Genomic DNA, 16288 nt, shown 5'->3' with positions numbered 1-16288 from the left:
TTATAATAACATTTACTGAATAAATATGAATCAGACTTATCCTTGCAGAAATTAATTCACATTAGATCATTTCCTCCTGCCCCTTTAATCTAAGTTGCATAGCTACTCAAAGCTATAATGTTAATCCCCATTAGCATTAAGCATTTGCTGAAGACTGGCCCAAGCATGGTGTCTCACACTTGTAATCCCAGCAAATTTTGGGAGGCCAAGAAGGGCAGATGATTTGAGGCCAGGAGTTCAAAGACCAGCCCAGCCAACAAGGCAAAAACCCATTTCTAATAAAAATACAAAAATTAGCCAGGTGTGGTGGCATGCTGTAATCTCAGCTACTCAGGAGGCTGAGGTAGGAGCATTGCCCTAACCCAGGAAGTGGAAGTTGCGGTGAGCCAAGATCGTGCCACTGCACTCCAGCCTGGGCAACAGAGCAAAACTCCATCTCAAAAAAAAAAAAAAAAAAAAAAAAAAGCATTTGCTGAAGACGAAATAAAAATGTTCTATTTTCCAATTGTATGTAGCATCTCCTATGGTTAAAATATACACATGAAATGTAACTGAATTCATAATGTCTTGTTCATTACACACAGGTTTTTTTTCCCCCAGTTTTATTGAGATATCATTGACATACCAAAAATACTGAACGTAATTAATGTATATAATTTGGTGAGTTTGGACATATGCATACACTTGTAGTTCCATTAGCATAATCAAGGTAATATACACATCCATTACCTCCAAAAGTTTCCCTGTGTACCCCTCTGGTTTTCTGCCATAAGAGCACGCAACTTGAGATCTACTCTTAAATTTTCAAGTGCACAATACGAAGTATGCTTACCACATATCCTAACGTAATTGTATTATCTTGTGTTATTCATTGCTTCATGAGTTTTTCTGAATAAACTACAGTCCTTCACAATTATCCTGGGATTATGAATGCTTTTATAAATGATTTTAACACGAGTAAAGCCGGAAAAAATGTAAAAACTTTATTTTGTCTAGGCTAGATCTGGTTCAAGCAAGGAGAGCTTTTAAGTCAAGTATAAGCTGAAATTATACTTTTGTAGCTTCAAGCAATAAACCTCTATTTTTGTTTTGTGTGAGTAATATGTTTCTCTGCATTCTTTTCCATTCTCAAGGAATTAAATTCATTACCAGTTCAATTTGGATCATTAAAAAAACAAAGAGTATCCACTGTAAGATTCCTAAATCTTTCCATTTTTTCTTACTCAAATCTTTAGACTTCCATTGTCACAATAAACAATGCTTGGAAAGCTCCTGTCTACTTTAACTTTCTCACTAGAACATTAGAATACAGGCCCTGATTTCTAAATGTGCACAAGACTTGTTCAGCCTAATTTGAAAAAATATTGATTACACTAACATTTTGATGGGGAAATAAATCAGATACAAGCTGGAAATTTTTATTTACTTTATTCCAAATGTAGGCACATCATCTAGCCTCAGTATTACTTTGTGTCAAGATAAAACTACATGTGTTCCATCTAATTCAAGAAAGAACATATATGGGCCAGGCACCATGGCTGATGCATATAATCCCAATGCTTAGGGAGGCATAGCAGGGGAAAATCACTTGAGGTCAGGAATTTGAGACCAGCTTGGGCAACACAGCTAGACACCCATCTCTATGAAAAATAAAAATTAGCTGGGCTTGGTGGCACATGCCCGTAGTCCTAGCTACTCAGGAGGCTGAGGGAGGAGGATGGCTTGAGCCCAGGAGTTTGAGATAGGAGGAGCCCAGGAGGGAGGGAGGGAGGGAGGGAGGAAGGAAGAAAGAGAAGTAGAGAATGAGGGAGGGAGGGGAAGGAAAGGGAAGGAAAGAAAGAAAGAAAAAGAAAAACTATGTTAACATAGACCTACCAAATAAAAAGAAACAAATGCATATTCTGAAATTTACAAGATACTTGTGTCTCCAATAAAAATGGCTCAGCATGAGCTTAAGGAGCTAGACTAAGAATTCCAGGCTCCCAGATATTTCAAACGTCCAAAACGTCCAAAGTAGAAACATTAAACATTGTAACACTGTAAATGGAAGTGAAGATTTTCCATTTAACATTAGAAATTAAGTAGAGTGGTAAGACAATTTAAGGAATCTTTTTGTTGCTGTTCTCCTTCTAACAAAACAAAACTATATACTCCAATACTGGGCAACTTGGAACATAAACCTCCAAAGATTAAGGATTCTTCTGCCTTACATATGCACTGACACTCTCCTGGAACCATACACCAGACAGCTACCAATCCCAAGAATGCAAAGTTCCTCCTCCCATTCTTGAACGCACTAGACATCTGCCCATTCTAGAAACATTTTTACCAGTATTTCATTTTCTTCAGACACTATTCTACTTTGAAAAATAAACTTCTACAATTTACGTAACACAAAAAGGAAAAATACAAACCAGACATATAGCTGCAGTATTTGTGATTCCTTAAAATGTCTTCCCGGTTTTTAATATCAAGAACACTGTGCTTTGCTTGAGCAACTGGTCCATTTTCATCTCACCAACAAAATTAATATTTATTTACCTGAATATTTACCTGAAGGTAAATATTAATTTACCTTCAGGGTACTGCCTGAATTCTTAGAGTGCAACTGGCAGCCATCTAGCAAGCTCTCTACTCTATAAAAATACAAAAATTACTGTATTTCCTTAAGAACTATTTTTAGTAACCTAATTTTTTGCTCCATTGTGTATCTATCCTTATTCTTCCTTTTCATCCACATCTAATGCAAACATCTTGCCAGTTTTTAATATTATGACTAAAGCCTTAAAAGTTCTTCATCTTTTCTTAAAAGTCTTCTTAAAAGTCTTCATCCTTTCTGGATCAGAGTTACACATAAATACATACAATAGTACATATATGAATTCTGCCCCCTCTCAAAACCACAAAAGACAGCCAAACACTCCTCCCCTACAAACACACCTTTTCTTACAGGTTCAAGGCAATGTATAAAGAATTTTCAGAACTCTTCTCTCCTTAGAATACGAGGAGTTTTCTTTATAATATTTAAATTATTTTCATCAAGGCAAAGTTCACATAGAACACATGCCTTTTAATTATTTTAATTTTAACATTCTATATAACAATTCCTTTTCAACTATTCTAGTTCTGATTTTTGGCAATCTTGGTCCCAACTCCTTTACTTCTACTCCTTTGTCACATGGTTCCACCATGCATACTACTACTAAGTATGTCTTCCTAAAATATAACTGTGTACTAAAAAACTGTAACTTCTGGTAACGGCATTCAAGACAGACGACAAAGTCTGGTCTCAACTCAAAAACAATCTGATAAAAAAGGGAGAAAGCAGGCCTGATTTCACTTCTGCTACTCGTCGTATTACTCTGGTTTCATTTCTGCCACTAGTTATATTATTCTTCGTAAGTTGCATCTCTGTGGATTTACCTTAGAATTTATTGTATCTCTTCATTACTTTGGATAACAAACTAGGAATTTTACAACTACAACACAAACACTAAAGAGCAGTTTCCAAATACGAAAGTTTTTAGACCAAAGCTGAGAAACAGGTCTTTCCTTTCCCCGTGCAGGGCTGTCAAGATGACTCTAATTAGGATAAATATTTAGGAACTTAGAAAGAATAGTGGCATTTTTGTTGACTGTTGGCTGTTTATTTTGGCAGGATATTTGTTTCAAAAGGTTAGACATTCAACTTAACTAATATATACAATCTCAACCATCGAGAACCACCTTGGTACAGTAGTTAGAAATCTAATGCAAATAGGCTGGGCGCAGTGGCTCACGCCTGTAATCCCAGCACTTTGGGAGGCCAAAGCGGGCGGAACACGAGGTCAGGAGATCGAGACCATCCTGGCTGACACAGTGAAACCCCGTCTCTACTAAACACACCAAAAAAAAAAAAAAAAAAAATTAGCCGGGCGTGGTGGCAGTCGCCTGTAGTCATAGCTACTTGTGAGGCTGAGGCAGGAGAATGGCGTGAACCTGGGAGGTGGAGCTTGCAGTGAGCCGAGATCCAGCCTAGGCGACAGAGGGGGACTCAGTCTCAAAAAAAAAGATATCTAATGCAAATAGTGCAAGTTCCTATGATTTGTTAACTGGAGTTTAACGATCATACGTTCAAATAGGCAAAGCATGATCATCTTTGGACATATACTGATAAGCATTTTAAGTCAGTGAAGACAACTATGAAATACTCAAATGGCTTTGACTGTCCATAGTAAAATCTAAAACCCAGATGCTATTTCAAAAATATTTAAAAAGCATAAAGGCACTAAAAGAAAATAAAAAACATTTTCAGAGCCTTAGTCAAGCTCTGAATGCAAAAGCCATAAAAACAGGTTTACTTATATCAAAATATTCCAACTTTTATATAATAACAATATAGCACATAAGGAAAGTTAAAGCAAATGATAAAAGGAGAAAATACATGCAATTTATGCCAAAACAGCAACAGTCTGAATACATAAAGAATTCTTCAATTAATTTTTTAAAAAGTTTCACTGCATATCAGGGAAGCAAATTAAGACAACCAGATTAATGAAAAACAAAATTTAATATATGTGGTAAGAATGAAAGACAAAAAACCTCCAATGTTGGCCATGGTGTAAAAAAAACGAGCCCTTATTCATCACGATGAAAGCAAACTTGTTACATCATTTTAAAAAGCAATCTGATATTTACCAAAATTAAAAATGCACATACCAATTTTAAGAGTTTGTCTAGCAACTTTATCTCCAGGGATCTATTTATTACAGAAATACTAGGACAGAAGGTTCAAACTGAAAGCCATGAAGTTGGAAGACACATCCTCTTTAATCACACATTTTTAAAATATAAAATATTACATAAAAAGCTAAATCCCCAGGCCTGGTGCAGTGGCTCAGACCTGTAATCCCGTCACTTTGGGAGGCTGAGGTAGGAGGATCCCTTGAGCCCAGGAGTTTGAGACCAGCCTGGGCAACACAGAAAGACCCCATCTGTACAAAAAGTTTAAAAATTAGCCAGCTGTAGTGGCATGCACCTGTAGTCCCAGCTACTTAGAAGGCTGAGGCAAGAGGATCTCTTGAGCCCAGGAAGCTGAGGCTGTAGTGATCTGTGATCACACCACTGCAATCCAGCCTGAGCAACAAGCGAGACTCCATCCCCAAAAAAAGCAAAAAGCAAACAATAAAAAATATATACATTTCCAGCCACTGTTAGAGTATGGGTGCAAAGACTGGAAGACAGACCAAAATAGGGACCCGAATTCCGGCATAACAAAAATAAGCTTGAAATGAGCAGTGTCTATCCCAGGGCTATCCCCTAAAAAGGGAGCTTCTTTGGTACTTAGTTCATTCATTTGTAAATTAACTCTCTTGATCTCATAGGTTCTGGAATTTGAACCTTTCTCATAGAACTAACACACAGAGGTATTCAAGGTTGTTCACTGAGCAGAGTATGCAATGAAGTAAAACTGGAAACCACCTAAATATCCATCAGTAAAGAACTGGTTAATTACAGTACATGCTTACAACTGAAAACTATGCCCAAATAAAGCAATGAGATAGTACGTGTAGCAGCATGTGTATCAGGAGAAAAAAAAGTGGCAGAATATAATTATGATCATAGCTGCCATCTACTGAAATTTCAACATAACTCACATATTAAGTCAAGCACTTTAAATTATTCCCAATTTTTTCTAACAACTCTTACTATTAAACTAAGAAAGAAGCCTTGACTAAGTTTACTGGACCAGAATATGAACCCAGATAGCGGATTTCATAGCCTATAATAATCATCCCTATACTGAGGCACCTCTGCACATCATTTACAATATGTAGTCATATAGATAAAGATTTTTTTTTTTTTTTAATTTTAGAGATGGGGTCTTGTTCTGTTGCCCAGGCTGATCTAAACTCTTGAGTTCAGGCGATCCTCCCTCATAGCTCAGATTACAGGCATACACCATGACACCCATTTTTTTAACTATTTGTATATTATGTCCGTAACACATTCATAGAAACACGACCAAGCAGAATTGAGACCGTAAAATTTTACCTTATATTTTATAAACTTATTTCAACATGTTAAATTATTTAAAGTAGATATTAATAATCTTGCAAAAGTTAAAAGTCAACTAATTCTACCGTTCGCCATTAAATTAGAATAGTTATAGCAAGGAGGCTAAAATAACCCCCTAAAATGGCAGCAAGGGACACCAAACAAATCCTCAAATTAAAACAATAATTAGCTTTTGGTTATTAGCTAAAAACTCAGTTTATGCTAATTAAAACACTATTTTGTGAAATAAACCAAGATTTTTAAAATAGCTTTTTAGTGCAATACTCTGTGGCTACAAATTGTAAATCCAAAGCAAATATTGCTTTATTTATTGCTCCAGGAAGCTGCTAGGGCAGCCAAGGTTATTAAACATCAACTCAATTTTCCTAAAAGCACTTTTTTCTCATCTACCTTTTGTCAGAAAGTACAGTATTTATTAGGTTGAAATGTACCAAATTCCTAAATATGCATAAAAGACAATGCTAAATAAAATCAGAAATACAAAGATGCTTAAGGTAGTCTCTGTTTTCAATGACAATCTCAAATTTAGTCTGGGATTCAGATCCTTAAACAACAAGTGCAAAGTAGAAGCTTGGGAAAAAAACCATTAAAGAAACAAAGATAAAATCATGACTATGCCAGAAGGTTAAAGTGTACACAGTAAATGATAGGAAGGGAGAGGCGTAATTTAGGCAGATGACTACTAACACACAAAAGGACAGAACATCATATTTCCATTGGTGTTTTCCTTAAATAGTTAATGTTTAAGTACTTTGCATCTCAATTTAATTTTTTTTAATAGAGTCAGGATCTCACTATGTTGCCCAGGCTGGTGTCCAACGCCTGGGCTCAAGCAATCCTCCCACCTTGACTTCCCAAAGTGCTGGGATTACGGGCATGAGCCACCACAGCCCGCCTGTGTCTCAATTTATACAAAACTCATCAGGCACTACTGATTAATCCCCACCTAGTGATATTAGGCATTTGGAACAAGTTGTGGCCCATGATATTAACAGAGTCAACTGCCCCAATTTATAGCTACTACTTAACAGAAAACGCTTTATTATTTGCATGATAGAGTTAAAACTGAAAGCCAAACTTGCTAAATATTCTTCTTTGGAACCAATCAGATAAACTACAGTAACTTATTTAAAGTAACAATTCACCACAGTAGAATTTGCTGTTTAAAGGTCTTAACCTTAATGTGCTCATTCAAAGGACATGAACAGAAAAGATACAAGGGATCTCTCTAAAGTATCTCAATGTGCATTAAATATTAATTCTTAGCCAAAATAATACAATCTCCTTTTTCACAAGGTATACAGCATATGATAGTAGCTTAGAGGCAAGAATATCGCCAAAATAATACAGTCTCCTTTTTCACAAGGTATACAGCATATGATAGTAGCTTAGAGGCAAGAATATCGCCAAAATAATGTATTTGCTAAGAAATTAAAACGATGGTTAACTGGCCCACCGTAAGGTGTTCTGTGTAAGTGGTACTAAAAATATTTAGATCCCACTATATTCTTAAAAACGTACTGCAGGTGGGCCATCCAGCCAATATTTAGTAAAGCAGCAGCAGAGGCTCAAAGATGATGTAATAGTTTGTTTATGCTCAAGGGGAATAAAGTATGTATGATAAAGCCCAAGGCCAAACTGAAAATTCAAGGTTGCTTATGCACAGAAAGGGTACTTGCTATGCAATTACTATAATGGACAAGTTATTTTTCCTCACTTCCTAAGGGTACTTCCAACTGCCCCTTTGCACACAAGCGCATGTATTTGTGTGTGTGTGTGTCCCTCTCTCTCATATGGCTAGGAGAAACTTAAAAAAAAAAAAAAAAAAAGCCAAATTGTGCACTCCTACATCAACTTGCCAAGTACAACTTGAAAATTAAAGAAATGTAAATTTAATGAAGTATGAAACAGGACCTGAAAAAGTACAAAAGAGTGTGAAAATGTGTCAGAAAATAGTCAAAATTATAGTAAGTCAGTATTACAGACAGTAATTTCAGGAAATGCAATTTAAATGTTTCTAATGATCAAAATGACAGAAACACTATTCTTGATCAACCTCAAAATTATAAAAACTGCCGTAAAATCCAAGAAGCCAATTTCTGGACAAAATATAGAGGGAATACAAATTTGAAAAATAATTCTGTACCAAAAAAGGAAGAAAGAAATCTAACAGAATGCCTTTATTTTTTCTTTCCCAAATCCTTAAGTTTCCACAAATGAGATTGCTATACAGTTCAGAAGGCCTACATACAATTTCCAAAGATTTAAAAAACAAAAAACAAAAAAAGGCAACTCCCACAAAAGGTACTGGCCACAAAGCAACGTCTAAGTGGCAAATCTGTGCATGGCTTTAAATAAGAATATATACACAAATAAAGCCATTAAAAGTAGTCGTGTGCCACATAACAGCATTTTTCAGTCAATAACAGACCAAACATAGAACAGTAGTCCCATAACAGCACAATACCGTATTTTTACTATTCCTTTTGTGTTTACATACATTTAGATACACAAATGCTTCCTAATGTGTTACAACTGCCTACAGTATTCAGTACAGTAACATGCTGCACAGGTTTATAGCCTAGGAGCAATAGGCCATATCATACAGCCTAGGTGCATAGCAGGCTATACCATTTAGGTTTGTGTTAAGTATACTGTTCCCACAATAAAATCACCTAACACATTTTTTCAGAATATATTCAATCATTAAGCAATGCACAAGATCTCAGGTTCTATAGTATGTTACATTCTGTGTATACTACAAGTGTACACTATATGTTACTTTTGTTTATATACTTTTGTATATATTTTTTATTATGTAAATACTTTGAGATTTAAATGTTACACACACAAAAAAATTGAGCTTGAAAATTAATTCTACTTGAAACTACACAGAGATTCCAACTGGCCCGGCATGGTGGCATGAGCCACCTGTAATCTCAGCATTTTGGGAGGCCAAGGTGGGACTGCTTGAGCCCAGGAGTTTGAGAGCAGCCTGGGCAATGTGGCAAAACCCTGTCACAATAAAAAACACAAAAATTGGCCACGTATGGTGGTGCGTGCCTGTAGTCCGAGATACTCGGGAGGCTGAGGTGGGAGGATCCCTTGAGCCTGGGAGGTCAAGCCTGCAGTGACCCATGATCGCACCACTGCATTCCAGCCTGGGCAACAGTGAGATCCTGTCTCAAAAATAAATAAAGACTCCAACTGAGCTAACCACACATGGTTCCCTACAGTGTCCACAGGAGATGGTATAGTGTACTGGAATGAGAATGGAACACGGAATCCAGAGTTGATTTAAGCCCCAATCTACAATTTAGTACCTTTATGACCTTGGTCAGGTATTCTTTTGAGCCTCAACTTTAACCAACTTTTAGGGGAACCAATTACCTCCTATAATGTTGCTGCTTTGTAAATCATAAACTGGCATTGTCCAATTATTTAAAAGCTGCTAGGTAATTAGAACCCTGAACATACAGAACAAAAGAGACACACACACCCTCCTAAAATGAGAACTAGCTAAGAAGCCAAATGGTCTCATTTTACCTGAAAGAAGCTAGGTTTATAAACTTGCCCAGATAAAATTGAAGATGAAATTTAATTGTAATGTTAACCTAAAGTTGACTTAGTTACCCAGGAATAGAATGTTCTGATGAGCCAAAACATTTTTAAAGTTGTTATCAAGCCAGAACTGGCTTCTGCCTTAAGAAGGTGAGGAAAACAATCAGGGATAGGAACTGAGTAGGCTCATAAATTTACTCAATTCCAATACCTTGCCTTCCAACTTCTCTACCAAAAAATATGGACTGAAAACATGTTTAAGGTAAAACACCACATCTCAAAACCATAATCAACATTTACTGAGCAGCAATTCACTACAAAAACTCCAAATTTTAAAATCTGAGAATCAAAATCTCCCACAGTTCTGTTATCTTTCCTAAAGGTTATCTACTAAATTGTTTTTCACTGACAACAACAAAAAAATTTTATTTAAATCACAGACAGTTGGGGTTGGGTGAAGTGCAGTGTTCAGAAAACCACCAGAGGCCGGGCGTGGTGGGCCTGTAATCCCAGCACTTTGGGAGGCCAAGGCAGGCAGATCACCTGAGGTTAGGAGTTCGAGACCAACCTGGCCAATACAGGGAAACTCTGTCTACTAAAAATACAAAAATTAGCCGGATGTGGTGGCACAGGCCTATAATCCCAGCTACTCAGTAGGCTGAGTCAGGAGAATCACTTGAACCTGGGATGCGGGGGTTGCAGTGAGCCGAGCTAGCACCACTACACTCCAGCCTGGGCAACAGAGCAAGACTCTGTCTCAAAAAAAACGAAAAACAAAAAAACACCAGAGGTGCTGCATGGGCAGCTCATACCACCACTGAAAAGTCTATTTCATCTTGGGGCAGCTGTTCTCAAGCACGATTTCTCAAGTTTTCAAACATTTTGGTCTCAGGACCCCTTTACAACTCTTAAAATGTATTGAGCACTCCAAAGAGCTCTTACTTACATGCATTATGCTTTCCAATATCCACTGCATTGGAAATTATAACTGAAGAACTTTTAAAGTATTTATTCATTTAAATAACAAGAAACTCACTACATGTTAACATAGCTTTAAAAAAACTATTTTCCAAAACAAAAAATTTAGTAAGAATGGCATGCTTTTGCATTTCTGCAAATCTCTTTACTTCTGGCTAAACCAAAGACGGCTGGATTCTCATAGCTGCTTCTGCATTCAATCTGTTGCAATAAATTGCTCTAGTTGAAGCATATGAAGAAAACCTGGCATCAAACCAACATTATAACTGTTTCTTTTTGTTTGTGGAGATGGCTATGTCACCCAGGCTGGTCTTGAACTTATAAGCTCAAATAATCCTCCCACCTCGGCCTCCCATAGTGCTGGGAGCAACATTATAATTCGAAAAGAGGAGTATTTAGTCTTTTCAATTAATTATGAGTAGTCTTCTTTGATACTACACCAGAACTCCACAAGTGGCAGTTTTGAAAAGATTAGTTACAATATGAAAGTTAAAACCCTATTAATAAACCCTCGGTACTCTGTTGCATTAAAATCTGGTTTACCTCGCACTCTGAATGTACCCTTGAATGCACATATGATATTATTACATCACAAATGGTCATGTGGAAAATATGGGTTCACTGAATTATACAGGTCTACCAAATATTAAAAAACATTGTTTTTTTTAAGCACACATTATACAGCATTAAAACTATATGCATTAATATTACCACCAATGTCAGCAGAAACATCTTTTAAGTATTGGGAAAAAGTGTCAAGCTCATGATGGAAAAGCAAGCTTTCTAAAATTCTATATTTTGCTTGAAAGCTCAAATTTTTCACTGGCCAGGAATACAGTCAGTTGTTTACCTTGAAGTGACAGACTTGCTTTCTTCTCATGTAAGTCTCCTAAATACTCAAATATGAATATCCACAGTTCATCACTTGTTCTTTCAGATAAAAATGGAGCTCCATGAAAACACTAGTTTAGCTCACAAATCAACATACAAGTGCTCCTCAAAACCACCATTTTACTCCCCAGGATACAGCTTCACAAGTACTTTCCGTGGTCACAGTACATTAAAAAGACAAAGTGTCAAGATTTAATAAAATTAACCTCTTTTTACTGTTTCATCAAAAGCTTTTTAAACTGTGAGTGTGCATGCAGTCTTCAAGAAATAAAATGACACCCGGGCGCGGTGGCTCACGCCTGTAATCCCAGCACTTTGGGAGGCCGAGGTGGGGGATCACGAGGTCAGGAAATCGAGACCATCCTGGCCAACATGGTGAAACCTCGTTTCTACTAAAAATACAAAAATTAGCTGAGCGTGGTGGCGTACACCTGTAGTCCCAGATACTTGGAAGGCTGAGGCAGGAGAATCGCTTGAACCCGGGAGACGGAGGTTGCAGTGAGCCGAGATCGCTCCACTGCATTCCAGCCTGACGACAGAGCAAGACTCCGTCAAGAACGGAAGGAAGCAAGGAAGGAAGGAAGGAAGGAAGGAAGCAAGGAAGGAAGGAAGGAAATGACTGTATACAATACCGGTTCTCTGCCTTGATTGTTCCTATGATGGATACAGCATTTCCCACCACTGCTTTTGCACCATAAGTACAAATGTTGAAAGACAAAACATCTCAATAACATGAAAATAGTTTGAACATTATGTACTCTCTGAAAGATCTCAGTGGTCCTCCTCCCCAAGCATCCACAGATCACGTTCTGGGAAGCACAGACCATCCACCAGCAGGTACCAGTTCTGCTTGTTATGGCGATGTAAAACTACAATTCCCTCTTTTTTGTGCAGCCCCCGCAAACATTTTTGCTATTGTCTCGCCTAAGCCTTGCAGTAACTCTTTTTGGTAACTTCGACAACATTCTATGCATGTGGCATAAATGCTACTGATATTGGTTACTCTACTTTACACGTTTTTATCATACGTGTGATGCTCAGAACTGAGCTGATGCCAAAAATATCTGACCAACACAGAGTAGGGCAGAAATACATCTAGTTTCCATAAGGGCATCACACTTTTCGTTAACGCCGTGGTTCTCGACCAGATTTTGCACCCCAGGGCACATCTGGCAATATCTGGAAACATTTTTGATTGTCATGACTGGGGAAATGGAAGGGTGGAGCTCCTGGAATCCAGTAGGTGGAAGCTAAGGATGCTGTTAAACTACAAGACACAGGACAGGCACCTGCAAGGAATGAATCTGGCATAAATGTCAATAATGACTAGGTGAGAAACTCTGTTTAATGGATCCAAAGACTATCAAAACTTTCAGAAGCTTCACCACCATGGCTCTTAAATCAGACTACAATCTTTCCAAAAGTATGTTTTGTAGCTACATATGAAATTTAGACAAAATATGGACACTTGATCAAAATGTTCCGTAATATCCTAAATTTCGATAATTTTGATTTAAATTCATTCTGACAACTCACCTAGGGTCCATGCCCCAATGCCACTCACCCATCCAAACTTAACATTAGGACAGGTATACCAAAAATGAAAGTCAAACACAATATAGCTGGGAAATCACAATCCAACACATCAAAAAAACAAAATTTATGACAGTGTGACAGCAGTATATGAAAAACAAAGCAACTTAATGAGGAAGAAGCCCTATTTTTCTTTAACTAGGCATTCTTTGGTCTCTCTACTGTTTACTATAGTAATTATGGTATACTTAGTTTTTGAGTCTCACTCTGTCGCCCAGGCTGGAATGTAGTGGCATGATCAAGGCTCACTGCAGCCTCAGCCTCCTGGGCTCAAGCAATCCTCCCACCTCAACCTCCCAAGTAGCTGGGATTACAGGCATGAGCCACCACGCCCACCTAACTTGTGTTTTTTGTAGAGATGAAGTTTCGCCATGTTGCCCAGGCTGATCTCAAACTCCTGGCCTCAAGCCATTTACCTGCCTGGGCCTCCCAAACTGCTGGGATTACAGGCGTGAACCACCGCGCCTGGCCCCGTCTTCCATTTTACACACTTGAACTAACTCGCGAAGAATTTGAAATACCTAAGGTCTTTCATAGAAACGCATACCTTCCCTCTTCAAAGAATATTGGGGGAAAGTAGGTATAAAAGTACTTTTAATTCCTAGAAATAAGACACAAATTACTTAATGTTATTTCTTCACTGAAGCCTTTTAAGGTGTACATCTATCATTTTTAATGCTGGTATGATTATCAGAAAAAGAAGTCCCTTTTCAAAGACAGCAAAACGTTAATAACGCAGTCATCCCATGACATCACTGCAAACATTTATCTCCTACTGAACTGAGAAACACCACAAAAATCTTGCTTAGACTCAGTTATCCTAAGGTCTCTTATCATTCTATGAAAGGGAAAAATCAATAAACAGAAACCATGCAGATTCCAAGATTTTAGACATGTACAGTTAATTAAGTCTAACAAACGTTTTCATCACAGAAGTAATGTGATAGACTTCTTAATAACATAAGGGGGTGGGTGGGAGCCATGGAAAATCCTTTTAAAATACATAAATTTCGATAGAAGTCATTAAGGTCTGTGCCAAAGTTAGAGTCTCACCTGTAAAGAAACACATTCACACACATATATAATTGTAAAACTACAATCGGTGATTATGTGCTAAAGAAATTATCCTTACTTAAAAAAAAAAAAGACCTGAGTTACCACATTCGATGTCTAGAAACCACAAAAATCTTTATCCTGAATTTAACCAAAACTTTGAGTGTCAATTACATGTTGCGTTTTGAGGCTACTAAGATGAAGAAAACTCGGTCCCTGGTCTCAAAGAGGCACTCTTACGCTTCAATATTCAAAAATGGAAGAAATGCAGTCTCACTATTTAGGCCTCTACAATGCTGTATATTTGCAGGAAAAAAAAAATTCCGTAATCTACTGGCAATGAGCTGCCAAATTATATCTCATTATCAGAAAGGGGGAGGGGAGAAAAAAACTTTTTAAAAACCCTCTAAGAAAAGAAAAACGCGCAGTGGCATTAGAAAGCATAAAGACACCAGCTTTAAGCCTTACAACCAGGAAAAAAAAAAAAAGTATCACCAGAGATAGAGAAAGAAGGAAACAGAATGAAACCCGGTTACCCCATCAAAACAAAACAGGGAAAGCAATACATAAGTCGTTTTGGAGGAGGGCACCCTGGGAAGTGCCCCCTTCTCCGACCGACTGTGAATGCTAGGGAGGCGGAGGCGGAGGCAGGCGGACTCAGCGCTCAAAGCTGGGCTTTTAACTCGTGCTCTTACATTCAGACAAGGTCAGTGGAAAGGGGCTAACTTGGGCGCACAAAACAGGCATCTGGCAACGGGAGGAAGAGAGTGAGCAAGCTGAGGCAGACCAGGAACAGAAAAGCAACATCGAATGGGCCCGAGGGGCGCCAAGAGCGAGCCCGAACCCCAAGTGCTGATCCCGCGTGGAGCAAGGTCTTGGTTCCCCACCGCCGGGCAATGTTTTGTTTTGGGGTTGTTTTGGTTTTCTTTGTGGACGGGGCGGAGAAGCTGGAGTGGCCGGGCTAGTTAGAGGTTCCACTAGCTCTTCCGGAAGGGGAAGGCCCCCGGCCCGACGGCAGCTGACCCAGCCAGGAAGGGTCGGGGGACGCGGGAACCCAGCACACGGGGGAAGTGCGGCGGCGAGCGGGCGAGGAAACAGGAAGGTCCCCAGTCCTGCCTGCCTCCTACCAGGGGGGAGGGTCGGGCTCTCGTGCCACCCTCTCCGCCTACCTCTTCCCCTTCCCGGACGCCCCCCGAGGCCCAGCCGGCGAGCGAAAGAAAACAGAATACAAATTACTTACAACGGCATCGTCTCCGGCGCCGGCACCGCCCAGTCACTTCCCCCCCGCAACCGCCGCCGCTGCCGCCCTGGGCATGATCCACTGAGGCGGGAGGGAGGGGGGGGCCTGCCTCAGCCCTGGGTCCAACCCCTCTCCCGCACCGCTCCCGCCGCTTTAAGCGCTTCTCCTCCTTCCCCTTCGTCCTAACATGGCGCCCGAGCGCTACCACAGCAACGTTCTAGAACTGCTGACGCCACCACGCACGTCGTGCGTGCGCCTGCGCACCAGCGCCGTCCGCCGCGAAGCCTCACGGGAAGGGGAGTTCATAAGGCTGCCTGCGGCCCGGCAATTACCACCCGGGTCTTCTCACACTTAGCAGTGGAGATGGTGGAAGGGAACGGTCAGGGAGGCTCCGGGCGGTGAGTTGTCCCTCGGGCGGGGACGCTCTCGTGGGCAGTGCGGCGTGGACGGCGCAAGGAAGAACCCGGAGAGATCCCAAGCCACGAGGCGCCGCTTCCGGCGCATTGTGAGGTCCCACCTTTCCCGCCGCCTGAGGTCGCGGCAGCTGCTCTTTCCCGGAGCGCGTCCCTGGAGGCGCTGCCAGGGGGCTGAGGCACCCACGCGTGCACCGTGTGTACCCCACAGCGCGGCGCTTAGAACGACTCGCATGAGTCGCTGCCCTGGGGTTGGAACCCGTTACTCCGCCGCTTCGTACTGGACTGCAAATAACAAGTATTTCGCCGGGCAGCGGTGCCGGCCCCGTGTGATACGGCGAGAGGTGTTTAGCCCAGAGCCGACGAAAACATGTCCCCAGGACTCCCTTTCCCTTCCAGACTGCGTCCCACCAGATGGAGCTTTCCGTCTGTTTTAACCACCAGTGTATTCCTGATGCCTGACCCAGGCGCTGAAATATTTGTTGAACGAATAAATGTGTAG

At 39.9% G+C, this 16288-nt stretch overlaps 1 protein-coding gene across 6 annotated transcripts in view; it reads right to left on the bottom strand.

Moving 5' to 3' along the window:
- Nucleotides 1-15791, bottom strand: part of PAPOLA (poly(A) polymerase alpha) — a 64844-nt gene extending 49053 nt beyond the window's left edge. For all 6 annotated transcript variants that reach the window (XM_024231395.3, XM_054530495.2, XM_024231397.3 and 3 more), the window contains exon 1: nt 15374-15791. In XM_024231395.3, coding sequence (XP_024087163.1) covers nt 15374-15381 — 8 coding nt within the window. In that variant the 5' untranslated portion in view covers nt 15382-15791. The remainder of the gene's footprint in view (nt 1-15373) is intronic.
- Nucleotides 15792-16288: the final 497 nt, after the last annotated feature.

This window comes from Pongo abelii, chromosome 15 (assembly GCF_028885655.2).
Source record: "Pongo abelii isolate AG06213 chromosome 15, NHGRI_mPonAbe1-v2.0_pri, whole genome shotgun sequence".
NCBI lineage: Eukaryota > Metazoa > Chordata > Mammalia > Primates > Hominidae > Pongo > Pongo abelii.
Note: the sequence above shows the minus strand (reverse complement) of the source record. Positions and strands in the feature narration are given on the sequence as shown.